This window comes from Sciurus vulgaris (assembly GCF_902686455.1).
Source record: "Sciurus vulgaris genome assembly, chromosome: 14".
Lineage (NCBI taxonomy): Eukaryota > Metazoa > Chordata > Mammalia > Rodentia > Sciuridae > Sciurus > Sciurus vulgaris.
This window is the reverse complement of record NC_136475.1, coordinates 97,447,580-97,470,043: the sequence shown is the minus strand read 5'-3', so window position 1 is coordinate 97,470,043 and position 22,464 is coordinate 97,447,580. Positions and strand designations below refer to the sequence as shown.

General features: G+C 56.5%; 1 protein-coding gene across 1 annotated transcript in view; it reads left to right on the top strand.

The window, feature by feature from the left end:
• Positions 1-17,630, top strand: part of TRAPPC12 (trafficking protein particle complex subunit 12) — a 64,828-nt gene extending 47,198 nt beyond the window's left edge. The window contains exons 7-12 of the mRNA XM_079110621.1: positions 3,699-3,771; positions 4,777-4,850; positions 9,837-9,935; positions 15,643-15,743; positions 16,284-16,371; positions 16,626-17,630. Of these exons, the coding sequence (XP_078966747.1) occupies positions 3,699-3,771; positions 4,777-4,850; positions 9,837-9,935; positions 15,643-15,743; positions 16,284-16,371; positions 16,626-16,868 (678 nt within the window). The 3' untranslated portion in view covers positions 16,869-17,630. The remainder of the gene's footprint in view (positions 1-3,698; positions 3,772-4,776; positions 4,851-9,836; positions 9,936-15,642; positions 15,744-16,283; positions 16,372-16,625) is intronic.
• The last annotated feature ends 4,834 nt before the right edge of the window (positions 17,631-22,464 follow it).

Genomic DNA, 22,464 nt, shown 5'->3' with positions numbered 1-22,464 from the left:
TGTATTTCTTCTTTTAAAAAGTATCTATTCAGATCATTTGGCCATTTTTAATTGAATTTCTGTGTTGCCCTTGAGTTCTGTGAGTTCCATGTGTATCTGGATAACGCTTGCTGGTTAATATTTTCTCCCATTACCTGAGTTGTCCTCATGCTTTTGACTGACTCCTTGGCTGTTCAGAAGCTTTTTAGTTTGCTGTAATCCCACTTGTGTATTTTTGCTTTTGTTTCCTATGCTTTGGGGGTCTAACCCAGAAAACTTTGCCCGTGCCAAGGTCTTGAAGTATTTCCATGGAGATCTCTGGCCCATTTTGAGCTGTTTTTCATGATCTTTGGTGTGCTGCCATTATTCACAGCAGCAGGTTCATCCCGACATGCTCACACGTGCTTGGAATGTCCTTTGCTCCATTTTCGCCCCAGTGCTTCTACTGACCCTCCCTTCTCCACCCTGTTACCTTCCTCTCCTCTGCTGATTTCTTTCTTCTTTACTGTCTTAAGTGGTGCTGTGGTAGATGTTTTTTGTGGCTATTGTGAAAGGGTTGTTTTTATGTTTGCTTTCTTAGCAGTTTTGTTATTGGTGTTTTAAAATGCTGCTGAAACCAGGTTTGATGGCGCATGCCTGTAATCCCAGTGGCTTGGGAGGCTGAGGCAGGAGGATTGTGAGTTCAAAGCCAGCTTCAGCAAAAGCAAGGTACTAAACAAATCAGTGAGATCCTGTCTCTAAATAAATGCTGGGGATGTGGCTCAGTGGTTAAGCACCCTAAGTTTAATCCCTAGTTCCAAAAAAAAAAAGTTGCTGACTTTTGCATGTTGATTTTGTATTCTGCAACATCACTGAATCGTTGAATTAGTTTTAATTGTATTTTGATGAGCCTTTAGATTTTTAATATGTTTATTCATATATAATCCATGATTAATTTGGCTTCCTATTTGTCTGCCTTCTATTTCTTTTCTTGCCTTATTGCTCTGGCTAAACTTCCAGTACTATTTGAATAAAAGCATTGCAAGTGCACACTTTTGTCTTCTTCCAGAACGTGGAGATGTTCTCAGCTCCTGCCCATTCAGTATGATACTGGCCCTGAATTTGGTTCTGTTTTGGTAGGTTGTATGTGTCAGAGGTCTGTCCATTTCTTCTAGGTTTCTCAGTCTGTTGGCCTGTGGTTGCTCATGACAGTCTCTTCTGATCCTTTATATCTCTGTGATATCAGTTGTAATGCCCCCTCATCTTTATTTATCTGGATCTTTTCTTCTCAGTCTAGCTAACGATTTGTCAGTTTTGTTTGTCTTATTAAAAGCAGCTCTTAAATCCATGCTCTTTGCGTCTTTCTGTCTGTTTGGTTACTTGCGCTCTGATCTTTGTCACTTCTTTCCTAATACTGATTTTGGTTTTGGTTCTCTTCCTTTTCTAGGTCCTCAAGATGCGCTGTTGGATTTTTTAAGTCTCTCTCTTTGGGGTGCAGGAGTTTTGCTGCAGTCTTCCTTCTTCATATTACTTTTGCTGTTGGCCCTAAGTTTAGGTTCATTCTTTCCATTTTCATTTGCTTCAAGAAATTTTTAAATGTCCCTTTAGGTTTATTTTTTCAGTGACATCGGTCGGTAGCATGTTGTTAAGTGCTGAGTCTCCATGACTTTGTATAGTTCTTAAGTTGCTTTTGTTAGTTTTTGGTTTAGTAGCCAGAAAGGACACATTTTGATTCTCTGTGATCTGCTGAGGCTTGTTTTGCACACTGACATGTGGTGCATCCTGGAGAACCAACACTCCATGTGCTGAAGAGAACCACACTGTAACCAGAAGAGATGATCTGCGAGTATGCCTTCCGTATGCCTTCCAGGTGCCGTGGCTCAGCCCGCTGCCCCACAGGCTGGCTCTCACTCTCCTGTGCAGACTGGCCTCTGCTGGTGTGTGCTGTCGCTCAGCAGTGCAGGGGGCTGGCTCTGGTGGCTCCTGTGTGCAGACTGGCCTCGCTCAGCAGTGCAGAGGGCTGGCTCTGGTGGCTCTTGTGCGCAGACTGGCCTCTGCTGGTACGCACTGTTGCTCAGCAGTGCAGAGGTCTGGCTCTGGTGGCTCTTGTGTGCAGACTGGCCTCTGCTGGTGCGCGCTGTCGCTCAGCAGTGCAGGGGGCTGGCTCTGGCAGCTGTGCGAGCTGCTGGCTGGGACCAGGTTTCTGTTGGTCACTTGGGGTGTACTTCTGATCTGGAGGGAACCTGCTGACAGATCTCATTCAGTAGCACCCTGAAAGGGGAAGCAGTGCTGAGGACCAGACGTGCCCACTCTCGTGGCTGAGCCTCCCCGGGTGCTCACGGGCTTCAGCAGCCCAGGCCTGGGCAGGCCCTGCAGAGCCTTGCCACATGCCCCCTGCCCAGTGTGTGGGCTCCTGGCAGAGGGAGCTGTCGCTCCTGTTGAGCTGTGCCTTCCCCGGCTGACTCCCCGGCAGGAGGACGAGCAGGTGGCCGGGGCTCTCCTGCTCTGCTTCTGCCGCTAATGGAGCTGCCTGTCCTCTGCGATGTGGGAGCCTTCTGCAGGGCCTCTGCCCCTCAGGTGCCCCTCATCCCCGCAGCCGGCAGGAACGCAGCTAGCCACGGCCGCACAGGCACAGGGCTCCCCTCAGCGGAGCGCAGAGGTGAGCTGTGTCGCCGGGCCAGTGGGACCTGCTGCTGGTCCTCTGCCAAGCACACCTGCCTCAGGGCACTGCTCTCGACCTTTGCTTTTGCGCTCCACACAAGGCCTCCTCCCCTGTGCCCATGGCCCAGGTTGTTGACCCTAGTGGGGCTGGCCGTCGGCACGGTCAGGGTTCCACTGGGCTCTCTTCCTGTCTGCCGCCGTCCCCTGTCCCTCTCTTCCTTCCTGGGCTTCCTCTCCTCCAGTCCAGGGATCGCAACTGCGTGGCAGCACTGAGACTCCCTGCCCTGCAGGCATGTGGTCTGTGACCACATCTGAAGACAGACAACTGGGAGGCCATTCAGCACCGGACCCCAGGCATGCCACGGGCAGAGGTTCACGGCCACTGCTGTCCTCTGTACAGGCAAGGGGACAAGTGGACAGCACGGCATCCTGGTCCACACTGGAGTGGAGCCGGCTAGGCGTCCTGATGAGGGAGAGGCGTCCCATGGTGAACGGCTGGAGGCCTTTGTTCTCTCTAGGAGACATTCTCTACTCCCGGGACTTCCTCCTCATCCTGCCCCTCAAGACAATGAGATTAGTACCTGAATGACAGTGGCCACAGCGGCTTTTCTTTCAGGATAAAACAGAACATGGAAGAAGCAGCCAAGAGTTACTAACCAAACAGTGAGAGCTACATGAAATGACAGCTGCACAGAATGTATTTGGCACATTAAAAAGGCCACAGCCCCTCCTGGTACCTGGAAGAGCGAGACAGATGCTTCCACTGAAGCCAGTGGCCACCCTGCTGTGTCACGTACTCGAGGCTCTTCTTCAACAGGAAGGCCACGTGTCCCTGTGCACGACGTCTCAGAGTGGGTCACAAGTGCCAGAAGCCCAAGGTGGAAACCTTCTGGGGGAGCAGGGCCCTTCCCTTCACCGACACCTCTGAGTGACCGTCATCCCGGCCTTTGAAATGTGCATGTGGATGGTCCTCAGATGCATTTTCATCCAGAGAAATTTGCTCTGCTGAGAATATACTGTGGCAAGAATAGGTGCAAACTCATTTTTATGGTTTTCTTTCCTTGTTTAAATGACTACAGATCTTGGCCAACCTGGAGCAAGGGCTTGCCGAAGACGGGGGCCCGAGCAGCGTCACGCCCGAGAGCCGCCAAGGTGAGGGGCCTCTGCTCCCAGCAGAGCAGCCACGCAGGCGCGGCCCCGGTCTCTCTCTCCTCCCTCCGTGGTGGGCACTCCCGCGCACCCTCACGCCTCCCTCTTGGCAAGCCGAGCCCTGCGCTGTGCTGCAGAGATAGGTGCAGATTTAGACCGGAGCCCACTACAGGGAAGAAGAGGCATGAGCATAGGCAGCTTTCCTCCCGGCGGCAGGCCCGGCCCAGCATGTAAACAGAGCCAGAGGCCAGCCCTCCCCTTGTCCCAGCAGCTGCTGTGGGACCTTTCCCTGAAGCCACAGAGACCATGAAAACCTCAGGGGCCCCTGAAGGCTCGGATCCAGTGGAAGGGTGGCAACAAGCAGCGGACATGTGGGAGAGACCAGGGCAAGGCCCTGCAGGGTGGGGCGGTGCCTGCCGTGCCCCGCGCCAGGCCTGTGGAGCTGGCCTCGTCCTGCCTGCAGTGCAGGTGCCCTCCAGGTGGCACTCCTGTACGTTCGCATGGCGCACCCTCACGCCCTGTGAAGAAAATGGGCCAGGGATCGTTGTTCCCATTTAAAAGGTGAAGGAGCCAAGCCTGGGAAGTCATTGGAACTAACGCAGAGCCAGCAGGTGCAGGGCTGGGAAGAACCTGCTTTCCTGACACCCCGGGGCCAGCAGGGGGCGGGCAGGAGCCTCGTGGCCACCTTCCCGAGGCCCCTTCCCAGCAGGGCACAGCCGCAGGCAGATGTGTGCCTTTCCTGGAGCGCTCAGGTGGGTGCTCCTTAGTCTGAGCGGAGCTAAGCCGCAGCCTTTGTGCCGCCTGCATCTTCAGGAGCCCGCTGAGGCCTTTAGATGCAAATGCTGTGCTTCTGGCCTCCAGTGTGGCTCGCAGCAGGACCAACATTCCAGCTGGCCCCGCAGTGTGAGCAAGAGGGGCTTTTCAATCAGAATTCAGAAGACCCAGCCGCTGATGGCTGGCAGGAGCCTGTGACATGCCTGCGTTTTGACAGCTGCTCTTCTTTTGCAGCCTCCATTCAGCTGTGGAGGTCGCGTCTGGGCCGGGTGCTGTACTCCATGGCAAACTGTCTGCTCCTAATGAAGGTACGTGGGTGGCCCAACTGCAGAGCACCGTAGGTTCCGGAAGAGGGTGTCACTGGAAGAGGGCAAGAGAGCAGTGGGCACTCTGTGGAGAGAATGCAGGTGGTGCCCCAGAGCAGAGTCCACCAAGCCCCAGTGGATCCGTGGGGCTCAGGGACACCCCGGGGCTGTCATTCCTACAGAAGGCAAAATGTATGTGACAAATCTAATTATGCATGCATGGGCCATCCCCCCTCCTGTCCTCTCAACTCCATCCCAGGCGGGTTCCTTTGTTTTCCCTGCTCTGGTGGGTTCCTTCCCATCTCCGCTCCATGTTACAATTGATGATTGTGACATCTGACCCAATTCTGAGGACTTCACCCCAGAACTTTCCACCCCTGAGGAGCCAGGTAAAAACCAGGGAGCAAGTAGAGCCTGCATTCCTTCCTCCCAGTCTGTCCCACTGCACAGGGCCCCCTTGTGCCGTAGCTCTCTCCAGCATCTGTGTTGGGGGCAGCCTGGGCACAGGCCGTCCTGCTGCAGAGGCTGACACCCTGGAGTCTGGGAGTGGCAACCGCCCCAGAGCCGCCCACTGGCATCTTCTGGGCTGTTCTGAGACAGGTCAGAGCTCCTCCCACGTACCCAGGGTGGCTCCTCGGCTGATCTGCACCCCTGGCCCCCTCTTCAACCCCCCATTATACACAGAGCCCTCAGAGCCCTGGACAGCCCTGCGTCCACAGGCTGGGTGTGGGTGTAGATTCGAAACCACAAGCAGCTCCTGTCGGGATAGGAAGGTGTGCGGCCCCAGCATCGTCCAGCGTCCCTGCCTCTGTGTGTGCTGTTGCAGAGGGCAGAACATCGGCTTGCCTCTGTGCATGACCTGGACGTGTCCTCTGTCCGGCAGCCTTAGCCTCCTCACAGCACAGGGGGATGGCTGGCTGGGTTCCCTCCAGCTCTGACTTCACATGCTCTCTCTCACCTTTCAGTACAAAGGAAAATGTTTTTTAAGGAGTTGTTTTTTTCTCAGAATGAGTGTTTTCTTGGCTCATCTGAGATATTTCCAAAAAGGCAGCTGCCTATAGGCCACTTTGTTCCTAGTCCCCACCTCTGTCTGTCATCTTCCTTCTCTTCTTCTCCTCTGGCCCTGCCAGCAGGGCCTGCCCACCTCTGCGCTGGCCTTGCACCTCCCAGGGGTCACCCTGGCCAGAGTGGGTTGCTTTCTTATCACCCAGGGCTTTGGCAGTAACTGGATGCTGTGCCCTGGCTCCTACCCCCTCTGCCCTCCAGAGCCTGAGCAACCCTTCCAGGCCCAGCTTCCCTGAAGGCCCCCGATTTCTGGGTTGCAGAGCAGGGTTGTACGGAGGAGGAACCAGTCACAAGTTCACACACCCAGGCTTCACTGACCGTGGGCTGACACAACTCAGGGAAGGAGGCCACCTGTTCCACTGTGCGCTCTGCCTTGCAGTTTCAAGATGCATTCACAGGGTGGTGGAACAAAAAGCGCTTTCCTTGTGCTGAGGAGCCAGGACAGCACACCAAATGTAAGGCCTCTACCCATGTTGTTGGGACTCAATACAGACCATATCATGGCTTTTCAAAAGTGTTTTTAAGATAACATGATTCAATTTGAAAGTTGAGCTTACTCTTCATGATTTTGAAAAGGAATAAGTGCTGCTGTTAAGGCCCATCCAGCATGTGCAATCTGTTGCCACCTAGTGAGCACACTCGGCATTGCAGCAGTCGGGGTCTGGTGCTCCTTAAATCTGTGTGGACTAACAATGAGCTATTCAATCAGCCATTTAATTATTTTAAATAACACTTCTATAATGGTGAAGTAAATATTAATTTAACTTTTTAATGATAAGAATCTGTATGTTCCCACCCCAGATATCTGCTTAGTCAGCTTTTTCACTGATGCAACTAAATGACCCAACCAGCACAACTGTAAAGGAGGAAAGGTTTATTTGAGGGCTCGCAGTTTCAGAGGTCTTGGTCCCCAGAAGGGTGACTCCATTCCTCGGGGCTGGAGGTGAGACTAAACATCATGGCAGGAGAGTGTGACGGAGGGAAGCAACTGGCATCGTGAGAAGCAGAGAGACTCCATACCCCAGAGCCACACCCCACTGCCTCCAGTCACCACTCAGTTAATCCCATCTGGGATTAATTCACTGGTTAGGTTACAACTCTCACAACCCCGATCATTTCTCCTCTGAACCTTCTGGCATCGTCTCACATGTGAGCTTTTTGGGGACACCTCACGTCCAAGCCATAACGTCTGTATACTGTGCTGTAAGGGCACATATAACAGGCCCATGTGACAAAGCCAGGGAAACCCCACAGTACTCAGTCTATAGATGTCCCTTCTCCTTAAGCCTGTGTGTGTGGTGCTGGGGATGGAACCCAGGCCTGGCACATACAAGGAAGCGCTCACCCGCCGACCTACATCCCCAGTCCCATTTACTTTATGTTGAGACAGGGTCTTGCCGAGTTACCCAGGCTGGCCAGGAGCATGCCATCTTCCTGCCTCAGCCTCCCCCCAAGTAGCTGGGATTACAGGTGTGCACTGGCACCTGTGCTGGCAGGCCATGCAGGGGCACCAGCTCACTGCCCAGCCTCTTGGAGTGCCTGCCCACGTCCACGTCCCTGCACGTTCCCCCGCACTCCTGTCCTGACTTCTTACCTGTGGAAAGGGCGTGAATGTACAGCCTTCCTCCTTGGTCACCCATGACACCCAAGTATTCCAGCTGCAGAGTGGCCAGAAGTCTGGTTTCACAGCCAGTCACTATGGAGACTGGCAAGAGGCAGTTTGTCCCTGGGTGTAGCATCCGTGCTCCTTTCTAAGCAGATCTGTGTGATCCGGACAGGCGAGGTCTCTGAGGAGGTCCTGTCATCCAGGGTCGCTCACAGGGGCCCTGTTCCCGCCACCTTGAGGATGAGCAGTCTGATGGAGAAGAGAGGGCTGAGGGAAGCTGTCCAGCAAGTGCCCAGCCCTCTTCTAGCCCACTTGAGACCTGCCAAACTTCATCTGCCCTGGCCATAGCCACTCCGGGCAGAGGTCCTGTCTACACCTGAAGGACGGCACCCATCTGGTGCCCTTCATCACTGTCACTGACCTTGAGGACATGGCTCTCAGCTGCTGCAGAGTGCCCTGTCCTCTCCTCTGCTCCGGACCATTTCCCCGATGGTCTGAGCCCATGGACACTGCCCAGAGGAGCCCTCCTAGGACAGTGTTCTCACGGGCCCCTGTGCGGTGTGCTTTCCCAGCACAGACTGCCGGCTCCGAGAGCCAGTCACCATGTCAGGCCATCAGAAACACAGACCCAGCCAGAAAGTCGTCCTGCAGAGCTCCCTGCCCGGGCACTTCTGGTCCTGTGCTCTCGGAGGCCATTCTGGCAGAACACAGGTGAAGCACAGGTTGATTAGGGCACCTGCCTCAGGCACAGCCCAGGGACAGTCGAGCTCCTATGAACCTCAGTCTGCCTCTTGTTCACTTGAAACCAGAAGTAAGGGGTGTGTCGGATCGGAACAGACACTTCCCAGCAGCACAGGTGCTTGGGCCACAGCCGCGGGGAGCAACAGACGGGCTTCTGGAGCCTCCTGTCTGCCACCTGGACTTTACAAAGCAGTGCCCAGACCCGGGACGGCAGGCTCGATCTGCACAGCATGTCCCTCCTCAGCCGTGGCTCAGCTGCTCACGAAGCCACCTCTGTGGGGTCTCACACTCACACCTGGAAGCAGGTCTGTGCAGCCACGGGCAGCAACCGGTGGTGAGAGGCCCTTAGCCCTGTAGCCCCAGCACCCCAAGAGGCCAAGACAGGAGGATGCCAAGTTTAAGACCAGCCTGGACCACCTAGTGAGACCCTGTCTCAACATTGAAAGTGACGTGGGAGAGGAAAGTGAGGCCCTGCTGCCGGCTCCTTGTGAGCGTCTGGCCGGGAGTAGCTCAGTTCTAATGAGCTGCGCTTGGAGGTACGAGGCTCTGAGAGGCTTCGTTGTCTTCCTGCCAAACTGGAACTCGGCTCGTCGGCTGTCTTTCTTTACAATGTCCCAGTTAGCAAGCGAGTGACTCCAGTCCCCGTCTGTAGGGAATGGAAGATGTAGAGGAATATAAAATAAAAGTACCTCCTGGGGTTTTCAGGGAGTAAGCTAGGAGAAGAGCTCCGTGCGTGGACGCCATCCTGCTGACCGTGTGCGGTTGCTGACGGGGAGGGAGTTCAGCTCAGGGCTGCCACACGGCTCTATGGCAGGTGCCCCGTTACACCAGCACATCACTCAGAGGATGCTGGGTGTCTGCTGGCAGCCCTGAGGCACAGGCCTCTGTGTCCCACGAGAGTGACAGACCCCTCCCAGGACCAGCTCCACCTAGAGGAGATATCTCCCTCCACTGGGTGGCGGTAGGGGCACATGGATGCTGGGCAGTGGAGCCAGGCCCTGCCTTGCAGAGGGGCCGCGGCCAGGGGAGAGGGGGCCTGGCTCTCAAGACACAAGAGGCTGGAGAGGCCTGAAGGTTGAGGCCCCGTGCAGGGTTCAGATGCCCAGCAGTGGTTGCAAGGCCTCTCTCCCAATGCCCCTGTGCAGCCATGGCAACAGCAGGAGCACCCTGGGTGCGACGGAGAGCAGGTAGCATTCAGATGTCCTGCTGGGAAGAGCAACGTGGACGTCAGGCTAGCTCTCCTTGCAAAGCTGCCTTGAGGGTTGTTTATTTGTAGGGATTTTGCCTCAATTTCTAGCACGGAAAATGTGGATTGTGTTCCGGGGAATGGATTCAGCAGAGTCGCTGGTCTACTCTTGTGGGAAAGAAAGTCAGAGACCAAGTCAGGTGACCTCTGAGCTGCTGCCTGGAAGGTAGGAGAGGGACGCTGACCCTGTGCCCCTGGGTGACAGGACATAAGACTGCCTCAGCTCAGAGCCCCAGTTCCACACGTGTGTCCATGGACAGCTGTGCCCCTCCTAGCGTGCAGCCCAGGGTGGTTTCTGTAGCTCAAGCCGTGCTTTTGGGTCTCTCCACAGGACTATGTGCTGGCTGTGGATGCGTACCGTGCGGTCATCAGGTACTACCCAGAGCAGGAGCCACAGCTGCTGAGTGGCATCGGCCGCATCCTGCTGCAGGTATCCATGCTCCCAGTGGCTCCAGAGCAAGCCAGGCAGCTGGCCAGAGCAGGGCCGTTCTCCACGACACTGTCAGTACGGGGAATGGTGCAGGATTAGCTCAGACGTGCGTGGCCTGGGGACTCTGCAGCAGCTCTGGTTTGACTGTGAAGCCACAGCCTTGGACACCGGGAAGGACGGGTGCTCAGAGCGAGTGGGCAGGAATTTCAACACAGAACCAAATGGAAAACATTAGAAACAATCCTGTGGCCAGTAGGACAGCACTGAATGAGCCAAAAGAAACCTTCCACCTCAGCCAGAGCCAGCCTACTGGTGTCACAGGTTCAGGCCAGATTTCATCTTGGAACAGATCAGAAAACGTGCCCAGCAGCTCAGAGTGCAAGAGCAAGAAGTGGTGAGGGCACAGGGCAGTATGGGGTTGGGGAGCTGGATGAGGACATAGGACAGCGCGGGGTGGTTAGATGAGGACATAGGACAGCGCGGGGTGGTTAGATGAGGACATAGGACAGCATGGAGTGGTTAGATGAGGACATAGGACAGCACGGGGTGGTTAGATGAGGACATAGGACAGCATGGGGTGGTTAGATGAGGACATAGGACAGCGTGGGGTGGTTAGATGAGGACATAGGACAGCATGGGGTTGAGGGGCTGGATAAGGACATAGGACAGCATGGGGTGGTTAGATGAGGACATAGGACAGCATGGGGTGGGAGCTGGAGGAGGACAGGACAGCATGGGGTGGGAGGGCTGGATGAGGACATAGGACAGCATGGGGTGGGAGAGCTGGAGGAGGACATAGGACAGCATGGGGTGGTTAGATGAGGACATAGGCCAGCATGGGTGGGAGGGCTGGAGGAGGACATAGGACAGCATGGGGTAGTTAGATGAGGACATAGGACAGCATGGGTGGGAGGGCTGGTGCCAATTGAGAGTCCAGAGTTAAATCTAGCTAGGGCTGAGTCTGCTCTGTTTGGATGGCAAGGATTCCCGTTGACTCACATGGGAACCAGGCAGGGTCTGCTCATGCTTACAGCTGTAGTCAGGACTCAGAGCTCACAGGCAGCCTCAGCCTTGGCAGATTCTTAAGAGCACCTCACAGGCCCACCTCCGTCCCACAGTGCATGGCTACTTTGTTCCAACCCTGCATCAGTACATTTCTGTGAGGTTGTTCAGTCTCTGGAACAGCTTTGTTGCAGCCCTTCCATGATGAGTTGCAGACAATGCCAAAGGCAAGAAGCATTGCGTACACTGCAGGCACTTGGTGCACGTGTTACCAGTGCATTAGAAGGAAGTAAATAGTAAGAAAGCAAGGTTTTGCTGAGCTCAGCAGGATCCCCGCTGTCATTGTGGGCCATGTCTGAACACCAAGGTCGTGCACCCTCAGGCCTCAGGACCTGGAGTGCCATGTCTGGAGTGGCATGTGTTTCCACAAGTTGAGTTGCCGGGTGCCCAATGTGTGCAAGTAGAAGGGAATGGCATCCTTTGCCACCTCTCGTGCTATCCACAGGCACAGGGTGGCTGGCTCAAATAGTGCCAGGGGAAGGTAGGCGCAGTGTTCCAGGAGGAGAGCGAGGGCATCCTGGGCACAGCAGACAAGGGGCAAGGCCCGCGGGCAGAAGGTGTACCGGGGGCTGGCCAGTGCAGCTTAGCTTCTAGACTGCTCCCGGAGAGTGTGCCTCCTCTGGATCAGCCTGCTGACTGTCACGAAGACTCAGGTGCCCCAGGGAATAGATGCCTGCTCGGACGTGGGCAGGCAAGGCAACTTTACTTCTGCAGAAGGACGTGCTTCTAAACCTGGCCAGCAGGCGCACCTGGGAGGCAGTCCCCAGCTTTTGTCCCTAATGTAGCGCTCCCCCTTGCCCTGGTAGGAGGAGCTCAGGGTCACAATCTATGTGATTAGCTAATTTTTAAATTGGGGTGCACAAAGGAAAGGGTGTAGTTAAATGGCTGTGATTGGATCTTGCATCCCAATTAAGGCTGAATGTACATTCTGAGGATGGACCACCGTACTTTGTATTTCTCACGTAATGACGGCGCTGCAGACAAAGCCGCTCAGTGGGGACAGCAGATTCAGAGTTCTCTGAGAGCTTGTTCCAAAGAGATGCTGGCATGGGCATCTGCCAAGAGGGGGCACCTGAAGGGGCCACTCAAGGCTGGGGTCCTGGGCCCTGTCACCATGGCCTGCAGCATGGGATGACCTCAACGTTTGCCAGCCTACTGCCCTTGCTGCCCTTGGGGCACAGTGGGACCTGCAGCAGGCAGGCTCCAGCAGTATGCCACCGCAGCAGGTGTTAACAGCAGGGCCCAGATGCGCAGGTGGTCTTACCTCGGGCCAGAGCAGGTGAGCAGCGCTCCCTGTCCTATGAGCCTGGGAAGAGCGCGCAGCCCAGGCACGGAGGACCAGCAGGAGTGATGCCACTCTCGGCAGAGAGGCGAGCGCGCTGGAGCACCAGCACCCTGCCTGTCTGGGAGGGGAAGAGAGATGGGACTCTAGAACAGAGGTGCCAGGCTGCGGGAAAGCCCAGGAGGCAGGATGGTGCTGGGCGGGTTGCACCGGGCCTTGGGCTTCCAGACGATGCCACGCGGGCGGGAGACAGAAACCACGGCACCTTCTCTGTGTGCTTCACATTTTGCATTGAGTTCCCACTTCTGTTTGTTTGGTTTTTTGTTTTTGTACTGAGGATTGAACTTGGGGCTTCGTACATGCTAAGTAATATCACTGAGCCACATCCCCAGCCCTTTTTATTTTATTTTATTGATTTATACAAACATATGCATACTAGGCGTTGAATCCAAGAGCATTTAACCACTGAGCCACAACCCCAGCTCTTTTTTATATTTTACTTAGAAACAGGATCTCTCTGAGTTGCTTAGGATCTCACAAGTTGCTGAGGCTGGCTTTGAACTCACAATCCTCATGTCTCAGCCTCCCAAGCCACTGGGATACAGGCATGTACCACCACATCCAGCCCTTTTTATTTATTTTGAGATGAGCTCTCATTGAGTTGCCTAGGCTGGCCTTGAACTTGAGATCCTCCTGCCATAGCCTCCCAAGTAGCTGGGATTATAGGTGTGCACTACTGGCCCAGCTCAAATTTATTTTAAAGGTTTTTCTAAACTATTATGTGAAACAAAAATAGGCTCACCTATTTCTCACTCCCACAATCACTGGACCAGAGAGGAAGACACATCAGCACACACTGGGCCCCCAAAGGCTCCTCCTAGGCCTCCTGGTGACAGAGCTCTTCCAGATCTTTAGGTGTTTTACTTCCGAGGAGCTTTCCTCCTCCTCTCCAAGAAGTGCTCAGCACAGTCTGGTTCTGAGCAGAGGGCCACCTAGCGCATCCACTGTCCACTCAGAGGACAGACGGAGACCTGGACTCTACATACAGCACCATGAAGGGCTCCCTCTAGGCCTGAACCACCCTTTCCACCCAGGCCCAACTCATGGGCGTGCTGCCATCCCCACCGTCAGCCACTCGGTCACACAGCAGGCAGCACCCAGCCTGTGGGCCTCCCCACAGCAGCCTGAGAGCACCTGTGCCTCCCACACCTAAGGCAGGTGGGCAGACGAGAGGACCCCACTGCCAGGACCGTGGTGCCCCGGGATAGGGGCGTGTGGACCTAGGGAGCCTCTGTCTGCAGGAAGGGCAGACAGACCTGCCGGCCGTACTGCCCTGTCCACCCTTCTGAGGGTCACTTCATTCTGACTCAGGTGCTGCCCCTCAGATCTCTCTATAAATGGTGGATCGCCATTTATGCCAGGGAAGTACCTTTTGTGCCAGCATGGAAGTTCAGAAGCCAAGGGGACACACAACTTTGACCCGAACGTCAGCACAGCTGCATGAAGACAGCTCTGCTGCCCCAGGCACAAGGCCAGGAGGAGGTCGTGGAGCAGCCTCCAGATTTGAGAGCCGAGGACTCCACTGGGCTAGGGCCACACCGCAGGGCACTCCGGGAGCAGGCCAAGTGACAGGAGGGATGCAGTGGGGGAGGGGCTCCTCTCTTTCTGGATCAGTGTGAGGAACAGGATCCATTTTGGGAACAGACCCATCTGGGGAAGTTTCCTTCTTGCACAGGAATTGCCCACAGTACGTAAAGGACAGGCCTCTTCGTGGCTGTGTCAAGTTCCTTCCTACCTGCGGCTGTTTCTCCTGTTAGATTTCCTGGTCTGGGGGCCGGGACTAGACCAGGGCCTCACAGGATATGCACACACCCTGCTACTGAGCAACACTCCCAGTCCTTTTTCTTTAGAGACCAGGTCTTGCTAAGTTGTCCAGGCTGACCTCAAATTTGTAATCCTTCTACCTGAGCTGCCCTGTTATCTGGGAGTACAGGTGTGCACCACCTCACCCTGCTTCTCCTGTTAAATTTCTAATTCTTTGGGTATGTTCACACTTTCTTTTTCTTGACTAGCTTATCCATTTACTGGTTTCTTTAATAACTTTATTTTCAAGATGTTCTGTAGTACTCTTTTATATGGTTTAATTTTTTAGCTTTTATATGGTTTTATTTTTATATGGTTTTATTTTTTATATTTTTAAGCCCTACCAATTTCTTAAAAATCGGTAGAATTTAAATCCTCATTACATTTTCATAATGGTGAAGGTGTACACTTACTTTCTAATACCCAGGAAAGTCAGTGGGTGGCAAACAATGCCCTGAGGTCTCTGAGGCCTTCTGGAGCAGAGGGTGTGTGCAGGGTAGAGTTAGGAAGACCCAGAGCTGAGTCCCTGAGAGGCTTGCCTTGCCTTGCCCAGCCTTGATTTTGTCATCCAGAAAATGAAGCTGGGCAGTGTGCCCGCGGTGGTGGCAAGTCAGATGAGCCATTTCATAGGTACCAGGTGCAGGGCCAGACGTGCAAGGGCCCAGTCCATCTTGACCGCTGTCTACAGTGACTTCAGGTCAGCACTAAGTGCCGTGCTGTGGAGCAGGGTTTCAGCTAGTGCAGGCACTTCAGGACACACAGGGCTGGAGCCGAGGGCCCTGGACAAGCTGTGCCAGCTGGTTTCCTGGTCTCCAAGAGCAGAGTGTGGCCGCAGGCACTGCTGTTCCTGGTCCACCTGCCTCCTGCTGTGTGCCTCCCTCCTCGGGAGGCTCTGCTCCTCGTGGAGAAGCCTCCCCTCCTACTTTTAGGCCAGAACCCAGCAGGTGCTGCCTGGGCACCACAGAGGTGGGAGGGGGTGTCAGGATGTCGGCTCCACCCGCTCCCCTCCTGCCAGTGCCCACCCGAAGGAAGCGTGGCTTCCACGTGTGATAAGAGGTTTGTGCATATGTTCTGGTTGGTACTTTTTTGTAGTAGAATTTTGTACCATGTGGTTAAGCACATCATGGTGCATACCATCATTCTGCCCACAGAGGCCAACAGCACTGGGCCTGCCTTACCACACCAAAAGTTAAAAGTGTCTTATTGTTATTTTATTAGTCATTTTATTTTTACTTAATACTATTCCAGGATTCATTTTAGATAACACAAGTTACTAAATTGAAGACTTTTAAATCAAGCATGCATTTTAACTTCTGATGTGAAGCAGACATTGTCTTAAATGTCTCTTTTTTACAAAAGGTAATGGTCACTAGATGGCTGCCAAGGCCCTGCTGGCACCTGCATGGCCTCATTTCTGACAGGGTGCTAGGAACTATGTATGTGGGTGTAGCTTCAATATCTCTTAATTTTTCAACTAACAAGATGATTTTGTCAAAGCAGATTGGAGACATAAAAACAGCTGAAAAGTATTTTCAAGACGTTGAGAAAGTGACACAGAAACTGGATGGACTACAGGGTAAAATAATGGTTTTAATGAACAGGTAAATATCATTTTACACCAGACACGTGTTTTCTCAGCTCCCTTAAGAACCTCTCTCCCCTCCAGGGAACACACCCTTCTATCTTCGCCATTCGGAGCTGAATCCCAGAGAGCCTTGGGCTGGAGGCGCACTGGTGTCTTCTAGAATTGCAGCCATAAAAACTAAGTGCTTTTTTCAAAGCACTGTTTGTGTGGCCCTGTTTCCACACAAATGTGCATAAGTGTTCACTGTCCCTGACACACCCACCATGGGGACCTGTCCTGGTCCCTAAGAGCCGTTTTCATGAGTGAAACATTGTGGCTTTGAGTGTGTATATTCATCAGGATGAACCTGCACCCAGTAAAAAGCACATGGGAAGTCAGAGTGGACACAGAGCAGGTGTCCATTTTCACAGCAGGTTTCTGTGTTCAGCCACACCTGGGGAGCTTTGCTAGCCAGCATGCGCAGTATGTTCCTCAGCCTGAAGGGCAGTGCGCCTATCCCCTGGTGGGCATCTGAGGTCCGTCTACTGGGGCCTGCTTCCCTGTGCTTGTGTTACAGAGCCTTCCTTCACCTCGGCCAGAATGACTTTGCAGAAGCCCACAGATTCTTCACAGAGATTTTGAGGATAGAACCCACAAATGCAGTGGTAAGATGCCCAAGAATAGATCTAGGACGCTGGGGACCCTCAGCATATCAGAGACGTTAGAACTGTGCATTCCAGCAGACCCAGGCCCTCAGCTCTGTGCAGCCTGCCAGCACGAGGCAGCTACAGAAGGCCCTGGGAGGTGTGAGACGGGGTCTGGGCTCTGCCTGAGCAGCTCTGCCCCCCACACAGGCCTGAGGTACGGGTGGGAGCAGACAGCGGGGTCTGCGTGCCTCTGCATGTCTGTGCTCCTGCAGGCCAACAACAACGCTGCCGTGTGTCTGCTCTACCTGGGCAAACTCAAGGATTCGCTGCGGCAGCTGGAGGCCATGGTCCAGCAGGACCCCAAGCACTACCTGCATGAGAGTGTGCTCTTCAACCTGACCACCATGTATGAGCTGGAGTCCTCGCGGAGCATGCAGAAGAAGCAGAGCCTGCTAGAGGCCGTTGCAGGCAAGGAAGGGGACAGCTTCAACACGCAGTGCCTCAAGCTGGCCTAGTCCCCCTCAGGCCACTGACCTTGTGCCCTGCGAGCCCTGGCAGATGTGCTGCCGCCACTCTGCCAGACTCAATAAAAGCTCTCGCTGGAGCCCGGGAGCGCGTCTCCTTGAGCCAGGACCACGGTCAGGCCAGACCCTGCGCCATCTGCTGACCCCCAGCCCCGCAGTGCTGTGGTGTTGCCTGTGTGCCGTCAGGACAGCGTCCAGGGCAGGAGCAGGTCCACCATGGGCCCCGGGCGTGTCCCTGGAAGCCGCCCTCTCCATTCATCCTAAGCACCCCACAGGAAAGCTGGGAGAAGGAATAGCAGCTGTCCTCGGGAGGGCGGAGTACGTCACTGTCCACATGCGGTGGCTTCACCCAACTGCTCTGCCCCACAGGCTGAGGGCCCTCCCCTACGCAGTGTTTTGCGCAGTACGGGAGAGGACGAGGCTGTGGCTGCCTTCAGGGAGGGGAGGCTCAGGAGCTCAGGTGCAGACTCCACAGAGAAGGTGCGGAGCGCTCAGTACCCAGGCTGGCGGGAGGGCGGCGCTGCCCAGGCGCTGAGCAGCCTGCACTTGGCACCTGAGGGGACCTGGGCCCTGATATTCACACTGAGAAATTTAAAAGTACCTGAAAATTTCGGCACTTCACTGAAGAACTTCCTTTAACTCTCTAGTTTTCCTAATATACTTTAACATGTTGAAGACTGATTTAGACGTCTGTTGCACAGAGCAGTGTTTCCATTCGTTTCCACAGTAACGTGACCAGATACAGCACTACCAGGCGTGTAGTCCAGCATGCTTATTGAAACAGGGATCACGCGTTAAAATGGGAGAGGCAGGCTGACAAAAGGACTGTTGGACACCAGTGTGGCTCAAAAATCTCTTTAAAAAGAGAAAAAACAAGCCAGTGCACCCGTCATCCCAGTCATCCCAGCTACTTGGGAGGCCGGGGCAGGAGGATCACTGAGCCCTGGCTCTGGTAAATGGCAAGACCCCTTGTTTCTAAAAGAAAGGCCCAAAGGCCTTGACCGTGAGGTTTTCCTTCAGTCTGGCTTTGGGGTTAAGAGATGGTGCTTCTCTGCCCCGAGTCTGGGAATCACCCGAGGGTCACAGAACCAGCCCCTTCTAGGCCACATGTGCATGGGACATGCAGATGGAGTGGCACAGGCTCCCACTAGACATGAGCCAGGCAAGTCAGACAGGTCGAGGTTCCCCATCAGCTCAGCCAGCCACCACATGAGCAGAAGCTCTCGGGCAACAGCAGCTGCTGGCCCCGGCCATCAGGATCACACCTTCCCCCTGAATAACCCTGTATGGCTGAGTCCAGGGTTAGTCCACATCTGCCTAAGAGGAAGGGTTAACTCAATGCCCTCAGCTCGGAGTCCCCAGGCCGCAGCAGCAGTGGCCCCTGGGAACCGGTCAGAAAGTAACATCTCAGCCCCCTTGCCTGGAACTGGGGTCTGGGCTGCAGCGCTCCACGACTTCCAGGTTCCTGCCATACAGGTAAGGCACTGTCTGTACCTTGGCACCAGCCTTTCCCAGGTGGAGTAGCTCAGGCACAGGCAGGCCTCTCCACGCTGCCTGAAGGCCACAGGCCTCGGGACGGCCTGTGCGGCCATCTCTGTGTTCCTCCAAAGCCACGCCCTGCCGGTCATCTGTCTGGTCTCAGGCTCCGTGGCATCCTGGAGTCCACACCAGCCTCACCTTCACGCTCGCCCGGCTGCAGCCTCCCCCAGCGGCGCTCTGCCACGCGCTCAGCTGCGTGCCAGCATTCCTCTTGGAGCTCCGGGCTCCCTGGGCTGCCCGCCACCCCTGCCGTCCCCACACCTTGCCCACAGACTAAAGGTCGCAATGCACGCACGGGCTCAGGGCTAGATGTGCAGCCCTGCGTGCACAGCAGTGTCCGGGAAATGCCTGGGCCTTGCTCCAGGGCCACCTCGGATGTGGCCTCAGCAGTACAGAGGCTGTGCTAAGTCCTTTGCTGTCACCAGGGGCAGAAGAGGGTCGTCCACAGGTGCTTTTCCGCCCAGGATCTGAGCCCTGGCTGGAGGGGGACAGAACGAGCCAAGCCGTGGGGTTCCCGGCCCCAGGCCTGGGCAAAGGGTAGCCCTCCTGCTCATCTGGGCACCACGTGGTCAGAACAAACACGCCAGGGGCCACAGGTGTCCCAGCAACAGGAACACTGACCTCCGCAGGCAGCACCCAAGCCTGTGAGTTCAGTTTCCGCGGTACTCATTGGTACCAGTAACAGCCACGCGGACCTCCCCGCCACAACGTAAAAAGATGGTCCTGAGATGGCGGCCATGGTCTGTGCTACTCAGGTCAGCCTCGGGCCTTGCCATCCCTCTGTGTTACAGGTGCTGCCGGGCACCTCATCCCCAGTCAGCCCTGAACCCCACAGACTCTTCAAACCTCCCCACCCTGCTGCTCCCTTCAGGGCGTGCGTTGCACCCAGCACAGATCCTTCGGGGAAAGGAGCAGGAAACAGACTCAGTGCTGGGCTCCTCTCCAGCCACAGACTGCTCAGCACACACACGTCCACATCCACGCTCAGTGCACACCTGGGGGGAATTCCAACTGTCCTAGGAAACCCAGCTACTACTGCTCTGCAGTACAGGCAACCAGCAATGACAGGCTACCTTTAAAGGGCTACGTGCTCCGTTTTCTTATCAACACTGTCCGTTGACAAGCTTCTTGGACCCTGGCAGCTAATGTAAAAATGCTATTTGAGCACATGCTGCCTCTTTTCCTTTCTATTCTTTGCATTGTAGGGATGGAACCCAGAGCTGCTCCACCACTGAGCACGTGCAGCCCTTTTTATTTTGAGGCAGGGTCTTGAACTTGCAATCCTCCTGTCTCATCTCCCACTGGGAAGCACCAGCAGCTGGGCTTCAACTTGCAGGCTCAATGGGCCACTGATGCTCTCGCCTGGAGCCAGCGTCTGTCAGAGCCGGGCCAAGCCCGGGAGGCACAGCCATGCTCCTGCCCCTGGACTGGGTCCTCCACCACCCAGATCAGGCCAGGGATGTGGGTTCCATGGGCAAACTTTGGTGTGCACAGCCCTCTCCCAGTCACTTAGGTGGGCTGGGCGAGGACGGCGCTGGAAGCTAGGGCCCAGGGTCCACGCCGTCATTGCCACGCAGTCTTCTTTCCCTGGCTCTGCTGTCCCAGCGCCTTGAGAACGTGGAGACCACCTCAAGCTGCAGACATGAGCACCTGGCCAGCCTGCTCGCTGTCCTGGAACAGCGCCTGGCACGCAGGAGCACCCCCAAGAATCTTTGGAGTGAAAGCACACTCCTGCAGTTGCTGGCACCAGAGTGTGGAGTTGGGACCAGCAGGAAGTCCTGCCGCACTAAGCTGCCCCTCAGCCCCACCCCTGCCTCCGCTCAGCCCATGGCCCCTCTGCTCCCACACCTCCCCAGGTTCCCATCTGAGGGACATTGGAGCTCCCACCGCCCAGCTGTCTCCAAGGCCTGCAAAGTCTGCCCTCCCCGTACCCCTCGTCTCCCCTCTATTCCAGCCACCAGCCATGTCAGGATCCTGCCACCTCCCCCCACCCCCTCTGTTCTAGCCACCAACCACATTAGGATTCTGCCACCTCCCCTGATCCTGGGCACCTGGATTAGGATCCTGGGCCCCTGCCTGTGCTGCAATGACTGCAGCTCTCACTGCCCCCCTGCCACCTGGACACCGCTGGCTGGGCCCCCGTCCCTGGGCACCTGCCTGTGCTGCAATGACTGCAGCTCTCACTGCACCCCTGCCACCTGGGCACCGCTGGCTGGGCCCCCGTCCCTGGGCACCCGCCTGTGCTGCAATGACTGCAGCTCTCACTGCACCCCTGCCACCTGGGCACCGCTGGCTGGGCCCCCGTCCCTGGGCACCCGCCTGTGCTGCAATGACTGCAGCTCTCACTGCACCCCTGCCACCTGGGCACCGCTGGCTGGGCCCCCGTCCCTGGGCACCCGCCTGTGCTGCAATGACTGCAGCTCTCACTGCACCCCTGCCACCTGGGCACCGCTGGCTGGGCCCCCGTCCCTGGGCACCCGCCTGTGCTGCAATGACTGCAGCTCTCACTGCACCCCTGCCACCTGGGCACCGCTGGCTGGGCCCCCGTCCCTGGGCACCCGCCTGTGCTGCAATGACTGCAGCTCTCACTGCACCCCTGCCACCTGGGCACCGCTGGCTGGGCCCCCGTCCCTGGGCACCCGCCTGTGCTGCAATGACTGCAGCTCTCACTGCACCCCTGCCACCTGGGCACCGCTGGCTGGGCCCCCGTCCCTGGGCACCCGCCTGTGCTGCAATGACTGCAGCTCTCACTGCACCCCTGCCACCTGGGCACCGCTGGCTGGGCCCCCGTCCCTGGGCACCCGCCTGTGCTGCAATGACTGCAGCTCTCACTGCACCCCTGCCACCTGGGCACCGCTGGCTGGGCCCCCGTCCCTGGGCACCTGCCTGTGCTGCAATGACTGCAGCTCTCACTGCACCCCTGCCACCTGGGCACCGCTGGCTGGGCCCCCGTCCCTGGGCACCTGCCTGTGCTGGAAGGACTGCAGCTCTCACTGTACCCCTGCCACCTGGGCACCGCTGGCTGGGCCCCTGTCCCTGGGCACCTGCCTGTGCTGCAATGACTGCAGCTCTCACTGCCACCTGGACACCACTGGCTAGGCCCCCGTCCCTGGGTACCTGCCTGTGCTGGAAGGACTGCAGCTCTCACTGCACCCCTGCCACCTGGGCACCGCTGGCTGGGCCCCTGTCCCTGGGCACCTGCCTATGCTGCAATGACTGCAGCTCTCACTGCCCCCCTGCCACCTGGACACCACTGGCTAGGCCCCCGTCCCTGGGCACCTGCCTATGCTGCAATGACTGCAGCTCTCACTGCACCCCTGCCACCTGGGCACCGCTGGCTGGGCCCCCGTCCCTGGGCACCCGCCTGTGCTGCAATGACTGCAGCTCTCACTGCACCCCTGCCACCTGGGCACCGCTGGCTGGGCCCCCGTCCCTGGGCACCCGCCTGTGCTGCAATGACTGCAGCTCTCACTGCACCCCTGCCACCTGGGCACCGCTGGCTGGGCCCCCGTCCCTGGGCACCTGCCTGTGCTGCAATGACTGCAGCTCTCACTGCACCCCTGCCACCTGGGCACCGCTGGCTGGGCCCCCGTCCCTGGGCACCTGCCTGTGCTGCAATGACTGCAGCTCTCACTGCACCCCTGCCACCTGGGCACCGCTGGCTGGGCCCCCGTCCCTGGGCACCTGCCTGTGCTGGAAGGACTGCAGCTCTCACTGTACCCCTGCCACCTGGGCACCGCTGGCTGGGCCCCTGTCCCTGGGCACCTGCCTGTGCTGCAATGACTGCAGCTCTCACTGCCACCTGGACACCACTGGCTAGGCCCCCGTCCCTGGGTACCTGCCTGTGCTGGAAGGACTGCAGCTCTCACTGCACCCCTGCCACCTGGGCACCGCTGGCTGGGCCCCTGTCCCTGGGCACCTGCCTATGCTGCAATGACTGCAGCTCTCACTGCCCCCCTGCCACCTGGACACCACTGGCTAGGCCCCCGTCCCTGGGCACCTGCCTATGCTGCAATGACTGCAGCTCTCCCTGCACCCCTGCCACCTG